General features: G+C 33.3%; 2 protein-coding genes across 3 annotated transcripts in view; both read right to left on the bottom strand.

The window, feature by feature from the left end:
* Nucleotides 1-19,796, bottom strand: part of LOC112728360 (uncharacterized) — a 29,584-nt gene extending 9,788 nt beyond the window's left edge. Inside the window, exons 1-6 of one of the 2 annotated variants that reach the window (XM_025778450.3) lie at nucleotides 19,169-19,796; nucleotides 18,738-18,903; nucleotides 3,275-6,216; nucleotides 2,924-3,175; nucleotides 2,038-2,742; nucleotides 332-1,150 (exon numbers count right to left, since the gene is read on the bottom strand). In XM_025778450.3, the coding sequence (XP_025634235.1) occupies nucleotides 332-1,150; nucleotides 2,038-2,742; nucleotides 2,924-3,175; nucleotides 3,275-6,184 (4,686 nt within the window). In that variant the 5' untranslated portion in view covers nucleotides 6,185-6,216; nucleotides 18,738-18,903; nucleotides 19,169-19,796. Of the gene's footprint in view, nucleotides 1-331; nucleotides 1,151-2,037; nucleotides 2,743-2,923; nucleotides 3,176-3,274; nucleotides 6,319-18,737; nucleotides 18,904-19,168 lie in introns of both variants that reach the window. The other variant, XM_072209773.1, reaches the window with a different exon arrangement.
* LOC112728361 (uncharacterized) overlaps nucleotides 1-22,319 on the bottom strand; it is a 113,924-nt gene that overhangs the window by 61,031 nt on the left and 30,574 nt on the right. The window lies entirely within an intron of this gene.

Raw genomic sequence — 22,319 nt, 5'->3', positions numbered from 1 at the left:
ATATATATGAAGTTCTTCGACAAAAAATTTAAAATGACTTAACTAAAATCAAAATTAAAAAAGATAGATGTGTTAATATAAATTATAATATGTATATAAGTAAAAAATTATACAATTCAATAAATGAAATTAAAAACATTGAGAATATGAATAAAAATTTTCAATTGAATATAGTGCATGTCGAAATGACTAGTATAAAAAACAATACAAACTTGTAATTTGGTTCAATATTTAGGAACGTACCAAATCCAAGTAGAAGGGGATTAAGAACAAAGATATGGAAAATGAGCATTTAATTGTATAAATGAAGGAGCACCGAGTAGGCGAGTACCTTATACATTTGAATGGTGGCATTCAGGTCTCCTTTCCAATATCCTTTCTCTTCCTCACTGGCAAGTACGCTTTGTAGCTTGGGCGCTGTTATGTGCTTTGCGGTGAACGTTTTCATCTTGGGACATTCTGTCAGAGTCAATTTTTCCAACAATGGCACCGAAAACTCACAATTCGAGTTGCTACAGAAACTTGTGAGGTTGGTTAGGTCTTTAAGTTCTATATTTATCAAGTTGGCAAAGACAATTTTAATCCCCTCGTCATTTTCCTGCTCATCCTGGGTAACTATTTCATTTAATTGATCACACTTCTTTACCTTCAAGGTGGTGAGTTGAACCAAGCTCTTTGCTGTTGAGCATGTCATTAGAGTTTTCAATTCATGACAATAATATACTTCCAAGTATGTCAAGTGAGTGAAGGACACCGAGGAATGTGCCAACCTCTTCAATTTGTAGCAAAATAGTAAAATCAAGCGGTGCAGTGATCTCTGAAGAGCAGGATCTCTTTCAAATCCAATATCCTCCATCTTCCATGCATTCAAAGTTAATTCCTTAAGAAGTAATACGGTTCCCAATCTTTGCTTAGCTGCGGTGTTTCCACTTGGCACGAACTCTCTAATGTTAGAATCATAACCCAAGTACAAGATTTGTAGATTAGGAATGGTGTGGAGGAAGCAGTATAGAGTCTGGTCATGATGGCTCTGCCATGAGTAGAAGATTGTAAGCTGTTTCAAAGAGGTAAAGAGGTACTTGCGTGTGTTGCTCAGTAACCACTCTACTCCTTTAGAGTCAATAGTCAGATGCTCCAAGTTGGACATTACCTATATACATCAATTTATACAACTCATTATCAAATAAACTCCAATTACACCTATCCAAAACCCTTTACTCTTTGAAAGGGGAAATTTGTGTGCATAAATAAAATTTTGTTTTCTATTATGTGTATATTTTTTTTATGTCAAAGCAAATCAAACCACATACAATATAACAAGGGTTTCCATTGGCCCTCATTATTACAGAAACAATATTTTTACTACAACAAATTATCGGATATAATCTTTTTGTAAACATAAGAATTTTTCGAATATACATTTTTTTAAAATAAAATTATATTTTACAACGAGATATTTGTATAAAAATAATTGAAAAACCTTTGGGTGTTTTTTTTATGCATACAGTATCTTTGGGTGTTTTTTTTTTTTTTTTGTGACTAGTATCTTTGGGTGTTTGAATACACACATGAATTTGTATTTTATAGATTTAGACTTTTACCCCCTTAAAATCTTATTCAATAGTGTAATTCTTTTCTTTGTTGATTTACAAGTTTACATAAAAAAAAAGGGGGTAAAACTAGGAAGGAGTATGGGAGTGATGTAATTAGTAAAACAAGGGAACTAAAGAAATTAGGCAAGCACCAGAATTACTGAAAAAATGTTAGAAATTTATTATTTTTTGTTGATATTTAATAACCTTCTAAATCTTAATTATTAAATTCTAAATTTTAATTTTTAATATTATAAAAATAAAGTGTATTATTGACTAATATTGTTAAAAAAAAATTAGCCTTTATATGCACATTTTCACATTGAAATTAATTTTTATCGTTATTATTTATGATTCTCTATATTTCAGCCTTTATATGACCATTATGTGGTGGATATGGACTGGAGAAGACAATCACATCCTAGGTTTTGGTAAGCACTCTTACCTTTTCAGCCGATAAGAATGCTCTTTCTTCTTCATTGCCACTTTCTGTTTTGAATATTTCCAGATTTGGACACGCAGTCACTGTCAGTTGCTTCAATTTTGGACACTCTACAATATGTCTCCCTTTGTACAAACATCGGATCCTTGGTAAGTTCCTAAATGACATGGAGACTACCTCTGGAAACTTCAATGTTGTTTCTGATCCTCCATCACATGCAATGATTTCTTCCAAATTATCACAAAATTCTATCGAAAAGCTTTCTAGTTTTCCCAGATCCTTGGCTATAGATGCTTGCAACACATTACTCAATGTCTTACATGAAGAAATCTCTATGCTCTGCAGATTTGTGAAGTTAACCACTCCTTTTGAATCTTCACTCCATACTTGCTTTAGATAAGGGAGATCACCCAAATCAATAACCTCCAATAATGCAGATTTATTTGTGTCATTTTGTTGCGAAGAACCTCTTATTTTAAAAATGAATTCCACCGACATGCACCCATGAACCTTTAAGCTTTTCAAATGCAAATACCAGCATTTCGTGTGATTAGGGAAAATGATTTCAAGCTTATCGCAACGTCTAATATCAACAGAAATGAGACTTGGAAATGAATCTGCACTGACTTCATCTTCATGTGGCCATATGTCTTTTAAAATCTCCATTCCACTCAACTGGATTTCCTCTAACTCAGGAAGGATACGAACCTGTTTTGATGTAATAAAAAGTTATTTTTCAATAAGAGTCAGGTAAACAATGATCAACATTAGCAAATAAATTGCATTGTATATGGCTAACTAGATTGGTGAGTAAATAATAAAATTATAATAATGTAACATGAACAAAACATATAAAATCTATTACAAACTTTATCATTATCTCACGCACCTTTGCATACTCATTCTTTTTTCCTTCTGTGATGAATAACTTTTCCATCAATGGACACCTACTTATAGAAATGCTTTTTAATTTATTGAGATTGCAAGCCACAGACAATGAACATAAATATGTCAAGTTACAACAGTCTTCCATAGTCAACTTTATTAAGTTATGAAACCAACTACTTGAAGGTGGATTGCTCCATATCTTGTGAATCTTGATTGAAAACAACTTCAAAGTTTCTAAGTTTGGAATTTCCACCTGCAGGAAAGAACCAAATACAAACTCTGTTACTCTATTTGAAATCATAGGTCTTAAAATGATAAATACATATTACTATAAGTTGGAAGAAAGCCATACATTTTCATTAAAGAGAGAAAATGAAGTTGTGGCACTCTGCTCATCCGTTGCTGGGACAATTTCCCTGTCATTGATATTGTAAAAACTGACAAATGATGGTAAATCTTGTAGTGCCAAAGAGCATAACTTGTGAAACTCAACCTTATTGTTGGATCCTTCTCCTTCCTCTCTAACAATTGCCTCTAAAGAATCACATTTAGAGACATCAATTGTTTCTAGACTAGTAAGAAATTTAACAATGAAAAGGAAGAATATGCTCTTCAATTGGGGGCACATTTTCACTTTGATTGTCTTTAGTCTAGAGAATGATGAATCTGTAACAGGACTACAACATATCTTCTTTATGTTAGTTAGGTTGAAGAGGCTAAGAAACTCTAAATTGGGAAACACATCTTGAGGTTGTGACAACTCCATTGAATTCACAATATATTCAATGTCTTTGTTATTTACTATCGACAAGTGTTTCAAATATGGAAATCCATCCAAATTTAGCTCATAAAATGCATTTTGAACTCCATGCAGATCTCCCAATAGCAAATTCTCCACTCCTTTGAATAACAACTTAACTCCTTTGAGAGAGTGAATATCCATTTCAGGTTCTAGCTGCAGTGCCAATGATCTTGAAGTTTCATATTTGTTGGGCATCTTGAAATCCCCAGTCGAAAGTGTCTCAAAGTCTCCAATCACAATCTTGTAATCATTCAACTCGTGAAAGAACAAGTCTGTTGGCAAAAACTCAGCATTGGGGATGCAAACATCTATAGTATTCAATTCATGCAAATGTTTTACCTCAGAAAGAATTGAAATTTGACTATGACTTACTTCTTTCTCCACATCCAGTTTTGTCAAGCTGTTTCTTATATGCAGTTCCTCCAAACTGGTGAAGCTCGATAAAGCAAGAGGTCGGGTAAATCTGTTTATAAAACAGTCACTAATGTCTAGCAACTGTAACTTGCATAAGCACTCTAACTCTGTTAGCCAATCTTCAATTCTAGATCCTGAAAGGCTAAGAATTCTTAAATTTTTTAGTTTATTTATAATTGACAAGTTACCAAGAGTGCATTTCTCCAAGCAAAGCATTCTGAGGTTTGCTAAGCATTCAATTGAAGATGGCAGATTTGATAGATGGATTCCTGATAATACTAATACTCTGAGATCTTCCATTCTTTCAAAAAATCTGTCTGGTATTTGCAAACTTGGATCATCATTGTCGATGTGGAAGAATTTGAGTTGAGGACAGTTCAAAACTTTTGGGAGTTCAACCATGATATGACTCTTGTATAGATGAATTCCAGTAAGCCTCTGAAGTTGCTTCTTGTCAGGCCAAAAATCTAGTTTTTCATTTCTCGAGATAAATACCTTGCGCTCCTTGCACGCTATGGATAGAGCAGCATCTCGAACTATATCATGCATCCCGAAATGATCAATAGAATTACAATCCAACATCAACCCTGAATCTTTTAACTTGTTGATTGATGATTTGGATATTCTGTCGTGAGCTTCCCTCAGTGTGTGGACACCTTTAAGTATGCCCAAGCCATAACAATACTTCACCAAGTCTGCAATTAGTGATTGATGACTTATTTGAGCAGAGACTAGCAAAATAAACTTGAGCTCCTCACTTGCTAGATGATCATAATTCTTCTTCACGTAATTCTCCATGTCCTCTCTTGCTTCATTTGGTTCTTGGTTTCCGAGTCTTTGTAGTTCATCTTTTAACTCCGACTCGCTCTTATTTCTTAACGACTTTCCGAGTATAAGAACAAGCATGGGTAACCCTGCACAATACTTGTCAAGCATATCGGATAACTCGGGATTTTCATTTGGTATTCCAACCACCCTCGTAAACAATGCTGAAGCTTCGCCAGGATTTAATTTTGTCACAAGGAAAGTTGACTTAACATTCATTTTAACACGCAAAACTTCTTCAAATCTTGAAGTGACCAAAATCTTGCATCCCTTGGTGTTGCCAGGAGAATTTTCATTTTTCACTCTTTGCTCTGTTGCCTCCTTTCTTTGATTGTGCATCACGTCACTTGAGACATTGTCATCATCAAATGGAATCCCTATCTTGTTCAAGTCCAGTTCATCCCAAAGGTCATCAAGGATCACAAGGGTATTCTTCTGCGTCAACACATCTCTCAAACGAGCTGCTCGCCTATCGTCACCTTCATTTGCAAAAGTCAATCCTAAATGGTCGGCGATATCTTGCTGAACTTTTCGAAGGTCTGGATCTTTCTTTACAGTTGCCCAGGCCACCTTGTCAAACAGTATTGTATTGCAAGTAGCTTGCTCTGCAATTTTGTAGAGCAGAGAAGTCTTGCCCACACCACTAGGCCCATGCACCCCAACCATCCTCACCCTCGAATCTTTTAATTTCTCCATAATCTTGTCGATTATACCCTTTCTCGATTCAAACTCATGATAGCTACCACCACACAGATTGCTATCCGCAATCTTTAGAACTTTTGGACCACCAGAAATTGCTTTTGTAACTTTGGAAAATTCCTTATTTAGATTGTCAATATTGGGTGCCAATATCTTCTTTGCTTTCCTGCCAAGTTGACGCCTGTGCCACAAGAAAGGCAGAGCCCCACTAGAACACCCTCCGCTAAAGCAACTTGTCTTGGATCTGAGGATTTTGTCATCGTGAAACTCCTTACTTTCTTCCCTCTTTTCCGACACCTCCTTAAGCCAGCCTTCAGTAGTTGGTGTGATTTCTTCTGCATTGTTTTTTGCAGTGTCAACAAGGTGCTTCACCGTTAGCTCATTCTTCTCAAGCTTATCATCGAGTTCTTTTATATTCTTAACATGATCTTCATAATTGATAATATAATCAAGCTGGCGAATACTCGCTTCCAGGAGTAAGTCGACCACTTTTTCCAACGGTTTACACACAAGGTTCCCCATTATTTTGAATTTTCTACCAATATACCTCCATCCTGTAAAGAAACGAAGAACATGCTGTAAAGAAACGAATCCACATGTTCTTAGTACCTTTGTTCATATATATTGGTTCATTTTTATTTGTAAAAATACAAGGACTAAGAATAATACAATAAAAAAATTCAATTCAAATTTGTTTTTGTCTTTTTCAGGTTATATTTGAAGATTATAGTATAAAAATGAAACTATTAGATAACATATGTATAAATATAATATTTTAATATTTGAAATTAATATTTAATTTTTAATTTTATTTTTTATAAATCATAATAATATAATATATCTTTAATAATATTATTATAACTAAATGATATTTAAAAAATATAAGTGACAAAAACAATATATAACTAATAAAAATAATTAGATCAAAAATTAAAAAAACTAACAGAAAAATATAAAGAATATCATATATTCTAGTGTTTTAGGAAATTTATTATCTAACACATATATTTAGCAAACTAAAAAAAACTGTGGTCACCAATCAGATTCTCCAAATATTTGAATAAAAGATTAGTAAGAATATAGAGAAAAGAATAAGATGAATATCATATATTATAGTATTTTATGAAATTTATCATATAATACACATGTTTAGCATACTAAAAAAAGATTATAGTTATCAACCATATTTTTTTAAATATTTGTATAAAATATTAGTAAAAATGAAAAAAAAATAATTAAAAGATATACGAGATTATGTTAAGAAGAGATAAAAAAGAAGGATAAAATAAAAGTTGATTTATATATTAAATATAAGAAAGAATGACTAATAAGTACGAAAGGAGATGATAAATTAGTTTTTATTACTCAATTTATACTTATTAATAAAAAATAACATTAACAGTGAAGATGTAGAGTAATCTATTTAAAAGTAGCCAACGAATTATAGCGCATATTCTTCCCATACTCACCTGAGAGGTTGCGAATTCGCATCTTCCTATCTTCGATAAAAAAAAATCTATTCAAAAGTAGCTAATAGTCTTCCCATACTCTTGTGAGAGGTTACGGATTTGAGTCTTTCTATTATGGTTAACAAAAAAAATCTATTTAAAAGTGTGTTTAGGATGTTTTGGGGTAAATAAAGGTATTTCTTAATTAAATTTGACCTGATTGAAGATAGAGAGCTACAAATGTAGTTCTTGGAAGTCCATGGATAATAGCAGGTTGTTACAAGGCTATGAAACTATGGACGCCAGAGTTCTGCCCTTGTGAGAAAACTTTTGAATCGACCCTTGTTTGGATTAGGATCCAAGGTCTAAGAATATGGTACTACCATAAGAAAGCCATGCTTTGGATCGCATTGGCGGTGGTGGGTACCCCAATCAAGGTTAATCTGCTGACCAAATCAACGGAGAGGGGGAAGTATGAAGGATGTGTATTCAAATCGATCTTAAGGGTGCCTATCACTTGAAAAATTGAAGTAGATGGATAGTTTTATGATGCTGAATACAAAAGTCTCCATTTAATTTGTAATGCATGTAAAATGTTATGAACACACAGTACATGATTGTCTGTTTAAAAGTGTAACTCAGAAGAATCATGAAGATCCCCCCTACAACTTAAGATGTGGCTGAAGAAGGGGAGATCCCCTCCCAAGAGACGATACTTAAGTCTTCTACTCCCCAAAGGGCCTTTGGTTTTGGCATGGTAGAAAATAGGATTTCCGTTGGTGAGAAGATAGCGAAGGTACATGAAATGTCTCATCCCATGCAAAATCATCATGGCAAGGGTGTACTATGATTTTTCACAAAAACAAGTGCAATAAGTTTGGACAGGGTAAAGGTTTCAAGTTCTACATCCACAAAGGGCAAGGAGGTGTCCTTTACTGTGACTGCCTCAAGTTCATTAGCGCCAGCGAGGAAACATATACTCGGGTCAATCCATCGCGATTCTATCATTAGGGGAGGAACCATGATGCATCATCCAGAAGGTGTGCTGAGTTCAGCAAAAATTAAGACGCCATCTCGAGGTCCCTTCGAGGATCACCGGCAAAGGGGTATGCAGTATCTAGTGAGTTGTTGCGAAGGAGCATTAGCTATTTATTGGTGGTGGTGGTAATCCGAATGATAAAGAGTCATCCTCAACGGTTAACGGGTAATCCTTGAGGGGATGAGGTTTATGCATTGCTCAAATGTTATAGTTTGGAATGTGAGAGGAGTTACTAATAAACTAGCTCGTGTTCATATTAAACAATTGGTAGAAAGTTTTCAGCAATGTTAGGTAACTAATCATTTTCTTGAATAACATGAACAATTATCAATCAAATTAAAATATATTACGTCTCCAACTTACTCATCTAAATTTTAATATTAGAATAACTATCTGCACATCTACTGAAATCAACATCGATATATCCATTGTTTATATTGTTTAGTATTTTCATTATCTACCTATACTTTTTCATATTTTTATTAGAAAAAGTATAGATAATCAATAATATTGGTGAACAATGTAAACAATAAATATATCAAATGTTCATTTTAGTAAGTGTGTAAATGGTTATTCTAATATTAAAATTTAGGTGGATAATTTAGAGATGTAATGTATTTTATTGTATTTTGTTCATGTTGTTCAAAAAAATTATTGGTTATCTAGCATAACTTTTTTTATTATATTAGAAACTCATTGTCTTTATTTTGGCACATATTAGGCTATACTCCAGTCCATATTAAAGAGGCTAAAGGTCCTAGAGGTGGAATTTTGGTCCTTTTTATTTGGCTGAGAATATGTTGTATTGTGTTGGCGATCCATTTTTAGGTAGAGCTGTTAAACGGGTTAACCCGATCCATTTAAGTCCAGTCTATTAAATTTGTAAGTTAAATGGGTTAGATCGTTTAAGTCCGTTTTATTCGCGGGTTATAAATTTTTAATTTGGACCATTTATGGTCAACCCGTGGGTTAAACGGGCCAGGCCGTTTATCTTTTTATTTTATTTTGTAAAAAATATTTTGACAAAAAATATTATTTTTAGGTCAAAAATCTTTAAAAGATAATATTTTTTTAGTTGATGGGTCGGATTTTCAGATAATATAAAAAAAATTAAACGTGCCACTCGTTTAGCCCGCGGGCTAATCCGTTGAACCCACCATTTTTTAAGTGTTAATTGGACTCAGCCTGTTTAGCCCGAAATTTAAACGGACTTAATTTTAGAGACAAAGTCCACCCATTTAAATAGGTAAACGAATTGATCCGATGAGTTTGGCCCATTTTAACGATCCTATTCTCAGGTGATAAGTATTGAATTTGCTCAAGACATGATAAAGTAGGCATGTGATGAAGTCGATGCTAGTTCGATTTGGAGTAAGCATGATAAGGCTTGGGAGTTTTTGAAAAGTTTTTTCAACCCTTGCGTTTTCCGTTGGTTAACTATTGGTGACTTCAATGAGATTTTTGACAAACTCCATTTTATCCTAAAAAATATAGAGTTTATCTTTACACAATTTCAGCTCAATTAATGAGTTTTTTGAAAATATATATTTTTTATATTCTTAATTATTAATCTCTTAATTTTTTTTATGTTATTTGATATTGTGATAAATTTTCTTTAAGCTTTTACGATTAAGTTACATCAATGGTCTTAAATAATCGAAAAAAATAGAACGAAGAAGCAAATTCAGAAAGCAATTAAAAAAGAAAATTTTCAGAATGCTCACGTGTGCAGTCTTTCTTCGCGTGCGCGAAGATCTCGCACAAGCAGCTATTTCTCGCGTGGGCGAATTTATCGCGTAGGAAATCATTTCTCTCTTAGTTGAGCCTTTCATGTAAGCCATAAAACCTCGTGTGCGCAAAAAATTTTCACGTGCTGAGTTAATAAAACACGTGTTAATGAGTTAATGAAACACGTGCATCCTCGTATTATGGGATTTCCAAAGGCTCCCAATAGCTATTTTCTTATGTATTTTGAAGCCAAAATGAAGAGGAAAAAGAAAACACCTATACACTTACTCATTTTTTACACTTTCTTAGGTTTTTAGTGGAATTATAGAGAGAATCTCCTTCTCTCTAGAATCTCTAGAATTTTATTTATTTATTTTTTGTAGTTTTAGGTTTTAATTTTGTTTAGATGTAGTTTGCTTTTATTTTCTTGTTCTCACACACTACTTTACTTAAAATATTTTTGTTAGTTTCTTCATCTTATTATTTTAATTATGAACTCTTGTTGAATTTTCAATTTTTTATTAATGTAATTTGATGTTTCATGTTTTATTCTTGCTTACTCAAAATGTTATTGTTGCTTGCTTGAATTTAGTAGTTATAGATTTTATTAGGGTAAAGTATATTTTTTGTCCTTGAAGTTTGGCAAAAGTTTTAAAAATATCCCTAAGTTTTATTTTGTTTCAATTTTGTCACAGAAGTTTTCGATTTGTATCAAATATACCCTCGACGGCTAAATTTTTAAAAAATTTAAGATCAATCTAACAATATTGCATGAAAATTATGCTTGATTTTCTTGTGTTTAGGGTTGTTCTTATGAAATTGTTGTTGAATTGGTCTTAAATTTTTTGAAAAATTAGCTCTTAGGGATATATTTAATGCAAATCAAAAACTTTTGAGACAAAATTGAAACAAAATAAAACTTAAGGATATTTTTGAAACTTTTGTCAAACTTCAGGGACAAAAAATATACTTTACCCGATTTTATTATTCTTGCAATTTATGATATTTTATGTTTATGTACACCAAGTATTTGATAAATTGCTTGAATTATTTATAAAGTAGATTTTCTCTTTCTTAGTTTGGGGTTAAAAATTTAGGTGACATTGAATTATTAATGTCCAAGTTAATTGATAATTTAGAGATATTAATTAATCTTACTTTCATTGCTAATCTTTTACTAATTCAATTAGTAAGTTAGTTAGGTGAATTAGGATTAGTTAAGCCTAATTGCATTTTCTCAATTTATAAAGGTTAACGAATTAGATTTACTTTTTGTAATTTTTATGTTGTGGTTAGTAATAAGGATAGTGATCTTTAATCTTCAATTCTTACCAAAATTTTTTTAGCATTTAAATTTGTTTTCATTTACTAGTTAATTGTTTTAATTACTTTTAGTATAATTTCTCTTGCCGTTTAGATATTGCATTGCTCTTTAATTTTTTGTTATTTCAATTGTTAATTGTGATTCAAATTTTTTTTCGTAGTTAATAATTGAACACTTAATTATGATTTTTAAGAAGAATGATCTGAGATTAAACTTTTGATATTTAATTTGAATTATGACGTTCTAAACTATATTTTAAAAAGTGTTAAATTTTAATTTAAAACTACAACGAATCTTGAGTTTTAAATTTGTAAATTTTTTAAAGTAGTGTTTAACTAGCGTCAATTCTATTTTCTACAGAAGTCAAAGGTCGCCTCTTTTATCATAAGAGAGCATAGAGATTTAGTGGGACAATGGGTGATTGTGGGCTAGCGGATCGGACCTGGGGCTAAAGGTGCGCTACACACATGAGCCAGACCTATGCACGGTCATTAGTTTATTGCAATTTTTTTTTTTTTTTTGCTTAAAATATTGGCCTTCTACCATTATTTTTATACAATGTTCTATCTATTAAAAGTATTGATCTTCTACAACTATTTTCACAAAACGTTTCATCTGCTAAATTTTTTACCACTATTTTTACACAATATTTTATCTAAATCACCTATTGCATATGTTTTTTTCAAGAATTTTTTTATCGTTCTACCACTCTATTTTTATTATTAAATTTGTATTTAATATTATGTGTGATATAAAAGACCAGTGATTAAGTTAAGTAAAATCAACATTTAATATTAAAAGGTATTTATTATCATCGTTATTTTAATATTCATTCTCTTTGTATAAAAAAAAATTGTATTTTTTGAATCATTTATCGAAACGTTATCTTTAAAATAAGTAATTTTATAACTAAAAATCCAAATAAAAAATAACTTAAATTGCTACTAATAAAAATTCTTATAGTTTAAACCCTCTTTTCAAAAGAACTTATTTAAAAAATTTATCCAAACTGAACTTAAACAATTAAAAAAGAACCTATCATAAAAATTAGGCAGCATGTTGTCACGGTAAATTTTAGAAGGTTAAATTTAACAGTGTTTGTAGAGTTTTCTAGAGTATTTGATAATGCTCTAGATGGTTCCGGAACGTTCTAGAATGTCCTAGAAGGTCCCGGAATACTCTAGAAGGTTCTAGAATACTCTAGAAGGCCATAGAGTATTCTAGAAGAGTGTGGTTGTATATGTGAGTATAAAGAGTAGTATGGAAGAATCTAGAAGTATTTAGAGAGTTGTGGTATGATGGATATTTGTAAAGAAGGTTCTAGATGATTAATCTAGACCGTTGATTAGATTTAATCCTAACCATCCATTGAGGAGGTGGATGGCTATAAATAGGGGTGAAAGTTAGAGTTATATGTGTGTGAATCATTTGTAAACACACTTGAGCAATAAAGTGTTCTTCCACCAAAGCTTCATTTCTCTTGTGTTCTCTTATATTCTTAGCTTTCTTGCTAAGTATTGAGGGTTAGGCTGACTTGGTCTTAGCTCAAGAGGTTGAGTAAGTCCGAGTGCCGGCACGGTAGCGTTGCAGTGTGTCCAAGGCCGTGACAATTTTGGTATCAGAGCAAGGTTCGAGAGGGAGCACAAGTCGCTTGTGGGAATGGCTTCTAGTATCACCATGGAGCATGTTGAGTCTCAAAGGGGAAGGGATACTATTCTTTCTCAATGGAGAGGCAAGAAGGTCCGTTCTTCAAGTGAGCCTAGAGGTAAGGACTCTAACTTCTTAGAAGAAAGAGTTTCTATGTTGGAAAATGTTCTATCCTCTATGGATGAGCACTTCCAAAGGATAGAACATGACAAGGAGACCCTCGAGGCTCACGTGTTAGGAGAACTAGATGCTTTCAAAGAAAGCATGCTCCAAATCGAAGAGAAGCTTGAGAATTCCTTAAAGATATTTGAGGAAGTTCGAGTTTGGTTCGAGGAGGCAAAATCTCGACCAACCATTATAAGGGAGACGACAAAGATTGATCTTCCCAAGCCAAAAGAGTTCAAGGGCGTAAGGGACGCTCGCGAGGTGGAGAACTTCCTATGGCAAATGGAGAGGTACTTCGAAGGCCAAGGGGTGGTCGAAGAAGCAATAAAGGTACGCACTGCAGCTCTCTACCTTTCTGATAATGCTACTTTGTGGTGGAGAAGAAAGTGCGTAGATATGGAAAAGGGTACTTGCAACATAGCCACATGGGAAGATTTTAAAAGGGAGTTGAAAAGACAATTCTTCCCTGAGAATGTGGTTTATGAAGCAAGGAAGAAGTTGAGGGAGTTGAAGCACAAGAGTACGATTAGCGACTACGTAAAGGAGTTCACTACTCTCACGCTTCAAATTCCCAACTTAGCATCAGAGGATGCATTGTTCTTCTTCATTGATGGACTCCAACCTTGGGTAAAGCAAGAACTACAAAGAAGGAATGTTAAGGATGTCGATGAGGCCATCGTGGTGGCCGAATCACTCATTGAGTATCATAGGGGAGACTCTAAACCCAAGTCATCCTCCAAGCCTAATTCTACTAAAGGTGGGGGAGACAAGGGAAAGAGTTTCTCAACCAAGAAGGAAGGAAAATACTCTTCAAAGAAAGAGTACGAAGAAAAGAAAAAGGCTTTCATGCCCAAAGGAGGATGCTTCGTGTGCAAGGGACCACACCAAATGAAGGATTGTCCCAAGCTAGGGACTTTGGCATCTATCGCCGAGGAACGAGAAGCTCAAACTCAAGTAACTGAATGTGTTGGATCTATCCAACACATGAATGCTGTGAAGGGCAAAGAGGCAAGCACTACAGAAAAGAAAGGCTTGATGTATGTCAAAGCCTTTATCAATGAAAAACCCGTCATGGCTATGATCGACACTGGTGCTACACACAACTTCATCACGCCTGATGAAACAAAGAGGCTTGGGTTGAAGATCACTGAAAGGAATGGCTGGTTCAAACCCGTGAACACCAAGGGTGAACCCCTTAAGGGAGTAGCAAAAGGGGTTGAGATGACTCTTGGTTCTTGGAAGGGCCTTGTAGATTTCTTAGTAGCACCCATGGATGATTTTAAAATAGTCATCGGGCTCGATTTGCAAAGGAAGGCAAATATAATACCTATGCTATACTACGACGTAGTATGTGTCATGGAGAAAGGGTCTCCATGCATGGTCCCTACAGTCTCTAAAGTTGGAGGACCACCGATACTCTCTGCTATGCAACTCAAGAAAAGGTTCAAGAAGGGAGGGATTACATATTTGGCTCTATTACAAGAGGAGTCAACATCTGAAAGAGAAGACGTCCCTCCAAAAATCAAGGAAGTCCTTGAAGAAAATAAGGATGTGATGCCTCCCGAGTTGCCAAAACAACTACCCCCTAGGAGGAAAGTGGACCACAAGATTGAATTGGAGTTAGGAGCAAAGCCGCCCGCCTCAACACCTTATAGGATGGCACCGCCAGAACTCGATGAGTTGAAGAAGCAACTCAAGGATTTGCTAGATGCTGGGTTCATCCGTCCATCGAAGGCACCTTATGGCGCACCAGTCTTGTTCCAAAAGAAGCATGATGGTTCATTAAGACTATGTATCGACTATCGAGCACTTAACAAGGTAACCATCAAGAACAAATACCCCATTCCTTTGATAGCCGATTTGTTTGATCAACTTGGTAGAGCTAAGTGGTTCTCAAAGCTAGATTTGAGGTCAGGATATCACCAAGTGAGAATTGCCGATGGTGATGAACCTAAGACCACGTGTGTCACGAGGTATGGATCGTATGAGTGGTTGGTGATGCCTTTTGGCTTGACCAATGCTCCTGCGAACTTCTGTACCTTGATGAACGAGATTTTTCGACCTTACCTTGATCGGTTTGTAGTGGTCTACTTGGATGACATTGTTGTCTATAGCAATACTTTGGAGGAACATGTAGAACACTTACAAACCGTGTTCAAGATCTTGCGAGAGAACAACCTATATGTGAAGAAGGAAAAGTGTTCCTTTGCAAGGGACGAAGTCCACTTCTTGGGACACATCATTAAAGGTGGAATTCTCTGCATGGATCAAGGAAAGGTAAAGGCTATCAAAGAGTGGAAGCCGCCAAACAATGTATCTGAATTGAGGTCATTCCTTGGGTTGGCTAATTACTATCGGAGGTTTATCAAGGGATATTCCGCCAAGACTGCACCATTAACTGATCTTCTCAAGAAGAACCACACTTGGGAATGGTCAAAGGAGTGTCAAAAGGCCTTTGATGAGTTGAAGGCTGCTATCACAGAAGGTCCAGTACTAGCACTATCCGACTACTCAAAGGTATTTGAAGTCCACACTGATGCTTCTGACTATGCCATTGGAGGGGTTCTAATGCAAGAAGGACATCCGATTGCCTTTGAGAGTCGCAAGTTGAATGATACAGAGAGGCGATACACCGTCCAAGAGAAGGAGATGACCGCGGTAGTGCATTGTTTGAGAACTTGGCGTCACTACTTGCTTGGTTCACACTTCATCATCAAGACAGACAATGTGGCTACAAGTTACTTCCAAACTCAAAAGAAGTTAAGCCCCAAACAAGCTAGATGGCAAGACTTATTGGCTGAGTTTGATTTTGAGTTTGAATACAAGTCAGGTAAGACTAATGTGGTAGCAGATGCGTTGAGTCGCAAGGCTGAATTGACGGCCATTTCTATGGTTGGAGGAGATATTGTGCAGACCATCAAGGAAGGGTTGCATCACGATCCATTAGCCAAGAAGTTGGTGGAGTTGGCTAGAGAAGGTAAGACCAAAAGATTTTTGTTAGAAAACGACCTTCTCTACACTAAAGGGAGAAGACTATACGTCCCTAAATGGGAAAATCTAAGAAGAAAATTAGTGAGGGAATGCCACGACACCAAGTGGGCTGGTCACCAAGGTCAGCAAAGGATCTTGGCACTCATTGAATCTTCTTATTATTGGCCTCAAATGAGAGATCAAGTGGAAATGGCTCCCGATAACCGAAGCTAGCTGGGAAACTCGCGAAGATCTGTGGCAATTCCAAGAACACCTACAGCGCTATCATGAACAGAACGCGACGAGGACGTCTGCGCATTAGGTGGGGGAGAATGTCACGGTAAATTTTAGAAGGTTAAATTTAACAGTGTTTGTAGAGTTTTCTAGAGTATTTGATAATGCTCTAGATGGTTCCGAAACGTTCTAGAATGTCCTAGAAGGTCCCGGAATACTCTAAAAGGTTCTAGAATACTCTAGAAGGCCATAGAGTATTCTAGAAGAGTGTGGTTGTATATGTGAGTATAAAGAGTAGTATGGAAGAATCTAGAAGTATTTAGAGAGTTGTGGTATGATGGATATTTGTAAAGAAGGTTCTAGATGATTAATCTAGACCGTTGATTAGATTTAATCCTAACCATCCATTGAGGAGGTGGATGGCTATAAATAGGGGTGAAAGTTAGAGTTATATGTGTGTGAATCATTTGTAAACACACTTGAGCAATAAAGTGTTCTTCCACCAAAGCTTCCTTTCTCTTGTGTTCTCTTATATTCTTAACTTTCTTGCTAAGTATTGAGAGTTAGGCTGACTTGGTCTTAGCTCAAGATGTTGAGTAAGTCCGAGTGCCGACACGGTAGCGTTGGAGTGTATCCAAGGCCGTGACAATGTGTATATGTTATTAGGTTTAAAATTAAATTACCGTTTCTGACCACGAATAATTTCAACGTTAACAAATTTAATCATAAAAAAACAAAATTAAAGTTGTATCTATACAAAATATATTTCAGTCAACAAAAATACTTAAATGCCAAAAATGTTATAAACAAAATTTAAATTACCTTTCTTCTAACGCTATTTTCATTCCCAAATTCATTCATTCCTAACCCAACCCCACTCCTTGATCCCTCCCTCAACCCCCTTTCGTTACCGTTTTCTTTTTTGTAGTTATCAGTGGCAAATTGTTAAGATCTAATGGATTTTCTTATTCTCTATGGAAAAAAAACAATCAAAGAAGCCTTCACATAAAAAAAAGAAGGAAAAATATATATTAATACGAGGATCTAGCCAATACTCTATTCTTTCTTTCATACGAAGAGAAGATAGAACCAAAAGCATTTTTTAAAATTTGCAAGAGTCACTTTCAGTTTGGGACTGCGATATAAGAGAGGCTAGTTGAGTGATGGTGGAAGATAAAGAGTTTTAAAGTTCTCTATCATGTAACTCTCTCTCTTTCTCACACACAAAATTGAATGAACAATAGAAGATTGGATCTCATGGGATTTGAAAAAGGCGATGATTATGGTGGGAGGAGGAGATTGATTAAGAATGAAATAGATTTTGGAACGAAATTAAGGTTTAAAAAAAAGGATAATTTATTTTTTTTATAATTTTTAGTATTTAAGTAATTTTATCGATAATAATTTATTTTTTATGCGAATAATTTTAATTTTATTTTTTAGTGGAAACTCAGGTGAAGTCGACTTCACGTGAAGTTGATACCTGAGAGTTGTTAGATGATTTGACTGATTTGACTAAATTTTTATCTAACGGCCTCTCAGGTATCAACTTCACGTGAAGTCGATTTACGTGAGTTTTCACCTTATTTTTTAGTAAGATTTGTTAGTATTTAAATTATCTATTGTTAAAAATAATATATTATTAATGAAGACTCACGTACAGTTATTTTCACGTAGGGGTGAGCATGGGTCGGTTTGGTTCGAATTTATGGTAAAATTAGAACCGAACCGATCAAAATGTAATTGGTTCGGTTTGGTTTAGATTTGCATTTTTTTGTATATATACCCGAACCAAACCAAACCGATTAAGAACGGATTGGTTCGGTTCGGATAATTGGATACCCGATGACTTTGAAATTCATAAAAAAAAACCAAATTTTTATCTTAAAAATTCAACAAGTACAATAAACATGTAATATCAATAGAAATAATCCAAAAATATTAAACACCAAATACATTAAAAATTAAACTCATTAAAATCCAAACATATTAATAATGAATAATCATTATCTAATGGAAAAATCATATATATTTTTTATTTAATTAATATATGATCAGGTTCGCGGGTTGGTTCGGGTTCCGTACCCCCAAAACTGATATCCAAACCAATCACTAACATAAGTCATTAGTTTGGTTCGGGTTGGACCCGATTACCGTTGGTTTCAGGACTAATTTAATTGGTTCGGTTCGGGTTCGAATGAGTAATCGGGTACTCGCTACCCGTGCTCAAATTTCATGTGAAGTTAATATCTAAAAACTAATGGGTTAAATTATTTTTTTTAAGAACAAATGCTAAAAATTTTAAATCAGCTAACTCCAATAATAATTTAAGTATACCCTTTACAATAATAATTTAAATATAAATTACACTTATTATTAATTAACTAATCTTATTAAGAGTCCTTAGAAGAAATTTAATTTCCCTTTCGTAAACATTTACATGTTCATCTCAGTCATCGATTCCAACCAAAAAAGAAAAAAGAAAAAAATAACAACACAGGTAGCACTTTAGGACCATACCTTGAGAGCAAAACAAATTACTAATAGTAGTAATGAGGCACTTCTTATCGTTCAGCAGCTAACTCCGTTGTTGGTTCTACATCTTTTTTTATCCTCCAGTTGCGTCTCCCCCCCTCACATTTTCTTCCCCTTTTTCAATACTCAAAAGTATTTTCAAGCTTCAGCCCTGCAAAATTCATTCTCAAGTCAAATGAGTTTACCAAAATTTGTTAATATTAAAGGCCACTACTTTTGCTTATTATAAACCTATACGTTGCTTTATATGAAACTTTTAAGTAGAGTTCATGTATAAAGCCACTACACAGATGAATTATCCGAATAAAGTTCGTTTTCTTTTGTAACTATCTAGTTACTTGATTAATTCCAAAGAATCATTAATACAGACATAAACAACAAAGAAACAAATCTTTAATTTGTATGTATAAACAAACCTTTAATTATTTCTTGATGACTATTGTTCCGGGCAACAAACTCATCAAGAGAGAGGACAAGTTAGAAGTTGTGTTATGATGAGTGAGATAACAAAGGCAAAAGTTCTTTTTTTTTTTTTTTTTTGTAAATGAAGTATGCAAAGGTACAAGATGGTGTTAAAGCTAAAGTATATATGATGGACGAAAAAGAAAGTGCAGGGCTAAAAGATGTTATTAATTTCCAGGCACGATATTTTTTCTATTATTGTATTGTAACTGTATAAGATATATTTTAAAGGGAAAAATAGTAATTTTATATATTTGGGGTATTTACAATATTCGCTACTCTCAACCAAAAATATATCACTGAAATATGCAGCAAAAATAATTAAAGAAAAACTGCGCTAATAGTTTTTATTTTTCATTTTTTGGTATTAATAGTTTTTATTTTCACTTATTAGGGCATCTTATTCTTTTGACCAAGCGGAACAATTTAAAACTAGGTAAACAAAATATTTATTTATGTAAGTTTTACTTTACGAAAATAATTTTTCTTAGTAAAAACTAAAATAAAAAATTAATATTTGATGAACCAAAAAATTAAAACACACCCGCTGCATACACACAAGACACAACTCCAATTATTGATAGAAAGAGAAGCCTCACATGATCAAAGGCACAAAAATTGGAAGTGCTTAAAATTCAAAAGATAATATGTGCCTTTTGAACCATTTATTGGTCTAATACATGGCCCAGTGACTAATAATTGTACCTTAATCTTTTTGCTTTATGTCCTTATCAACAAAGTGAAAACAAGATTGGAGTAGCAGTGTAGCACATTCATGATTCATCACCATTATTTAGGATCGTTGGATCGGCACCAGATTCAAGTTCAACTCTCTCTCTCTCTCTCCTTTTTTGTTTTGGGTCTTCTTGTGTCTACTGTTGTATATTTTCTCCAATTGAGAAGAAGACAAATTTGCATATGTCCAAAAAAAAAAGGAGACAAAGCATGCAGAAGTATTGAGAAGCAGCCGTGATATTTTCTAATAATAATAATAATAATTTTTCATAAATATCCACCAAGGTAAAATAATAAATTGGGTAAAGTAAAATAAAATGGTCCTAACCAAGCTTTTTCCAATATAAAATATTTGTCTCATTTTTATTTGGTATAGGACTTTCAATCAAAATTATTGTAAAGTAATGGGCAATCTTTTTTTTTTAATATTCTTATGATAATATTTTTATATAAAGATAATATTATGAATTATTAGATAATTTGATATATTTGACTCTAAGAATTCACAATATTATCTTCATTTAAAGATGTTATCTAGTGAATTTTTTTTTTTATTTATATCATGGAACTTTTGGGAGTAAGTTAAGAAAATTGGCAGTAAATATTTTAGAGATGTGAAGAAAAATGATTTTATAATAAAAATAAATTATCAATATTTATATTGTATTAAATATTTTATTTGACTTTAAGAATTGAGTCATATTATCAACTCACCTCTTTTTTTAACTATGTAATTCATAAAGATCAAGTTACAACAGGCTTTATTTTCTGGGTTTAAGTTTAACCCAAGTAGTGAAATATAGGAATTCATAAAGTGAGTCTGTGAGTGTGACTAAGTATGTGTTAATGTTAGTGTAAGACCAAAACATGGATATGCATTTATATTGTTATGAATATTTGGTGAGACATCAATGGTATGGATAAAGATAATATCAAATTGTTGTCAAAATATGAATCTTTTAGATATGTTATTTAGATTTATCTTTGTTTAGTATTATTTGATGGGATATGAGAGTTTTGGAGAAAATTTTTATATCCAATCAATTATTTGATCGAAAAGTTCATGCATAAACATAATATTTCGTGTATGTTCTCATAAAATTGATGAAATGATATGTATAGCTTATTTCTTAAGGCTTATGCCATGAAATTGATGAAATTATAACGTAGTTTTGATTTTTTTTTTTTTTCAGGTTCTATCTAATGGAATTTACAAGAGTTGCATGCAGAGGAGAACATCACTTGTTTTCTTTTAAAGTGTAAATGCAAAGTGGTGATTGCTCCAAAAGAACTTATCAACAATGAGAATCCAAGAGTGTATCTAGATTTTACATGGCCAACTACTTTTTTTGAATTTACTTCACACACACAGAAATTATAGATCTGATGCAAGAACTATTGATGCTTTCTCAAGGTGGCTAATAAAGGCAACAAAAGTACATAACAGCATGAGTTTTAGCTTCAAACGTTATATTGCTTCACTTATATACTCTGCCAATTTTCAAGCTCATGTAAGTTTTTCCTTTATTTATTTTATAAGGCTATAGCTATGGCAATGTAAAAGGAGAAGAGATTCTTTAAGTGGATACACATTTTGACCTTGACTGTGTGTTTAATTTGGAGAATGCATGAGAGATCTGTAATAAGGGTGCAGCATATTTTTATTTTCTGAGGAGATTCTGATTTGTCCATTGAATCAACAATCTATTCAATCTCTCTCTATCGTTTACTATCATGGAGTAGTGTTTTATTTAGCTCTCGGAGTATACTCCAGCATCCAAATTCATCTCCATTTAATAACTCACATTGTTGAATAGGTAGAGATCTTGATGGATCTTGAAAGCATCTCTAAATAACATATTTACCAAGAAAATGAGCAGTTTTTTTCTTGAGATCAGAGTTTCTACAAACGAATTCAGGAGCTACAAATGTCTCTTGAGATTTTTAGGAAGAAAACGACTTTGTAATGAGAGTGAATAACCACATCATCACACTGATCAAAACAAAAAATATAATTTTTTTTACCTATTTGTCGCTGTTTTTAGAATTAATTACTAAATTACTTAAGGAATGGAGAACAACTTAGTTATTATTAGGCCAAAATGCCAAACCACTTCTACTTATATATATATAATCTACAATATTTAATTATATATTGTTTTTATATTTGTTTAATTTTTATTTTATATTCATTTTTTTAAGCAATTATTTTTTTAATTGTGTAAAATTATTAAAATGAGCATTACGTTTTATTAAAAGGTCACGGGTTCTAATTATTTTATTTTATTATTATTTCTTTTAAGGCTCAATCAAATGGAATTTATATATAAGAGTTGCTTGCACAAAGCTATTGTGATTTGTGAACAAAAA

The sequence above is a fragment of the Arachis hypogaea genome, chromosome 12 (assembly GCF_003086295.3).
Source record: "Arachis hypogaea cultivar Tifrunner chromosome 12, arahy.Tifrunner.gnm2.J5K5, whole genome shotgun sequence".
Classification (NCBI taxonomy): domain Eukaryota; kingdom Viridiplantae; phylum Streptophyta; class Magnoliopsida; order Fabales; family Fabaceae; genus Arachis; species Arachis hypogaea.
Note: the sequence above shows the minus strand (reverse complement) of the source record. Positions and strands in the feature narration are given on the sequence as shown.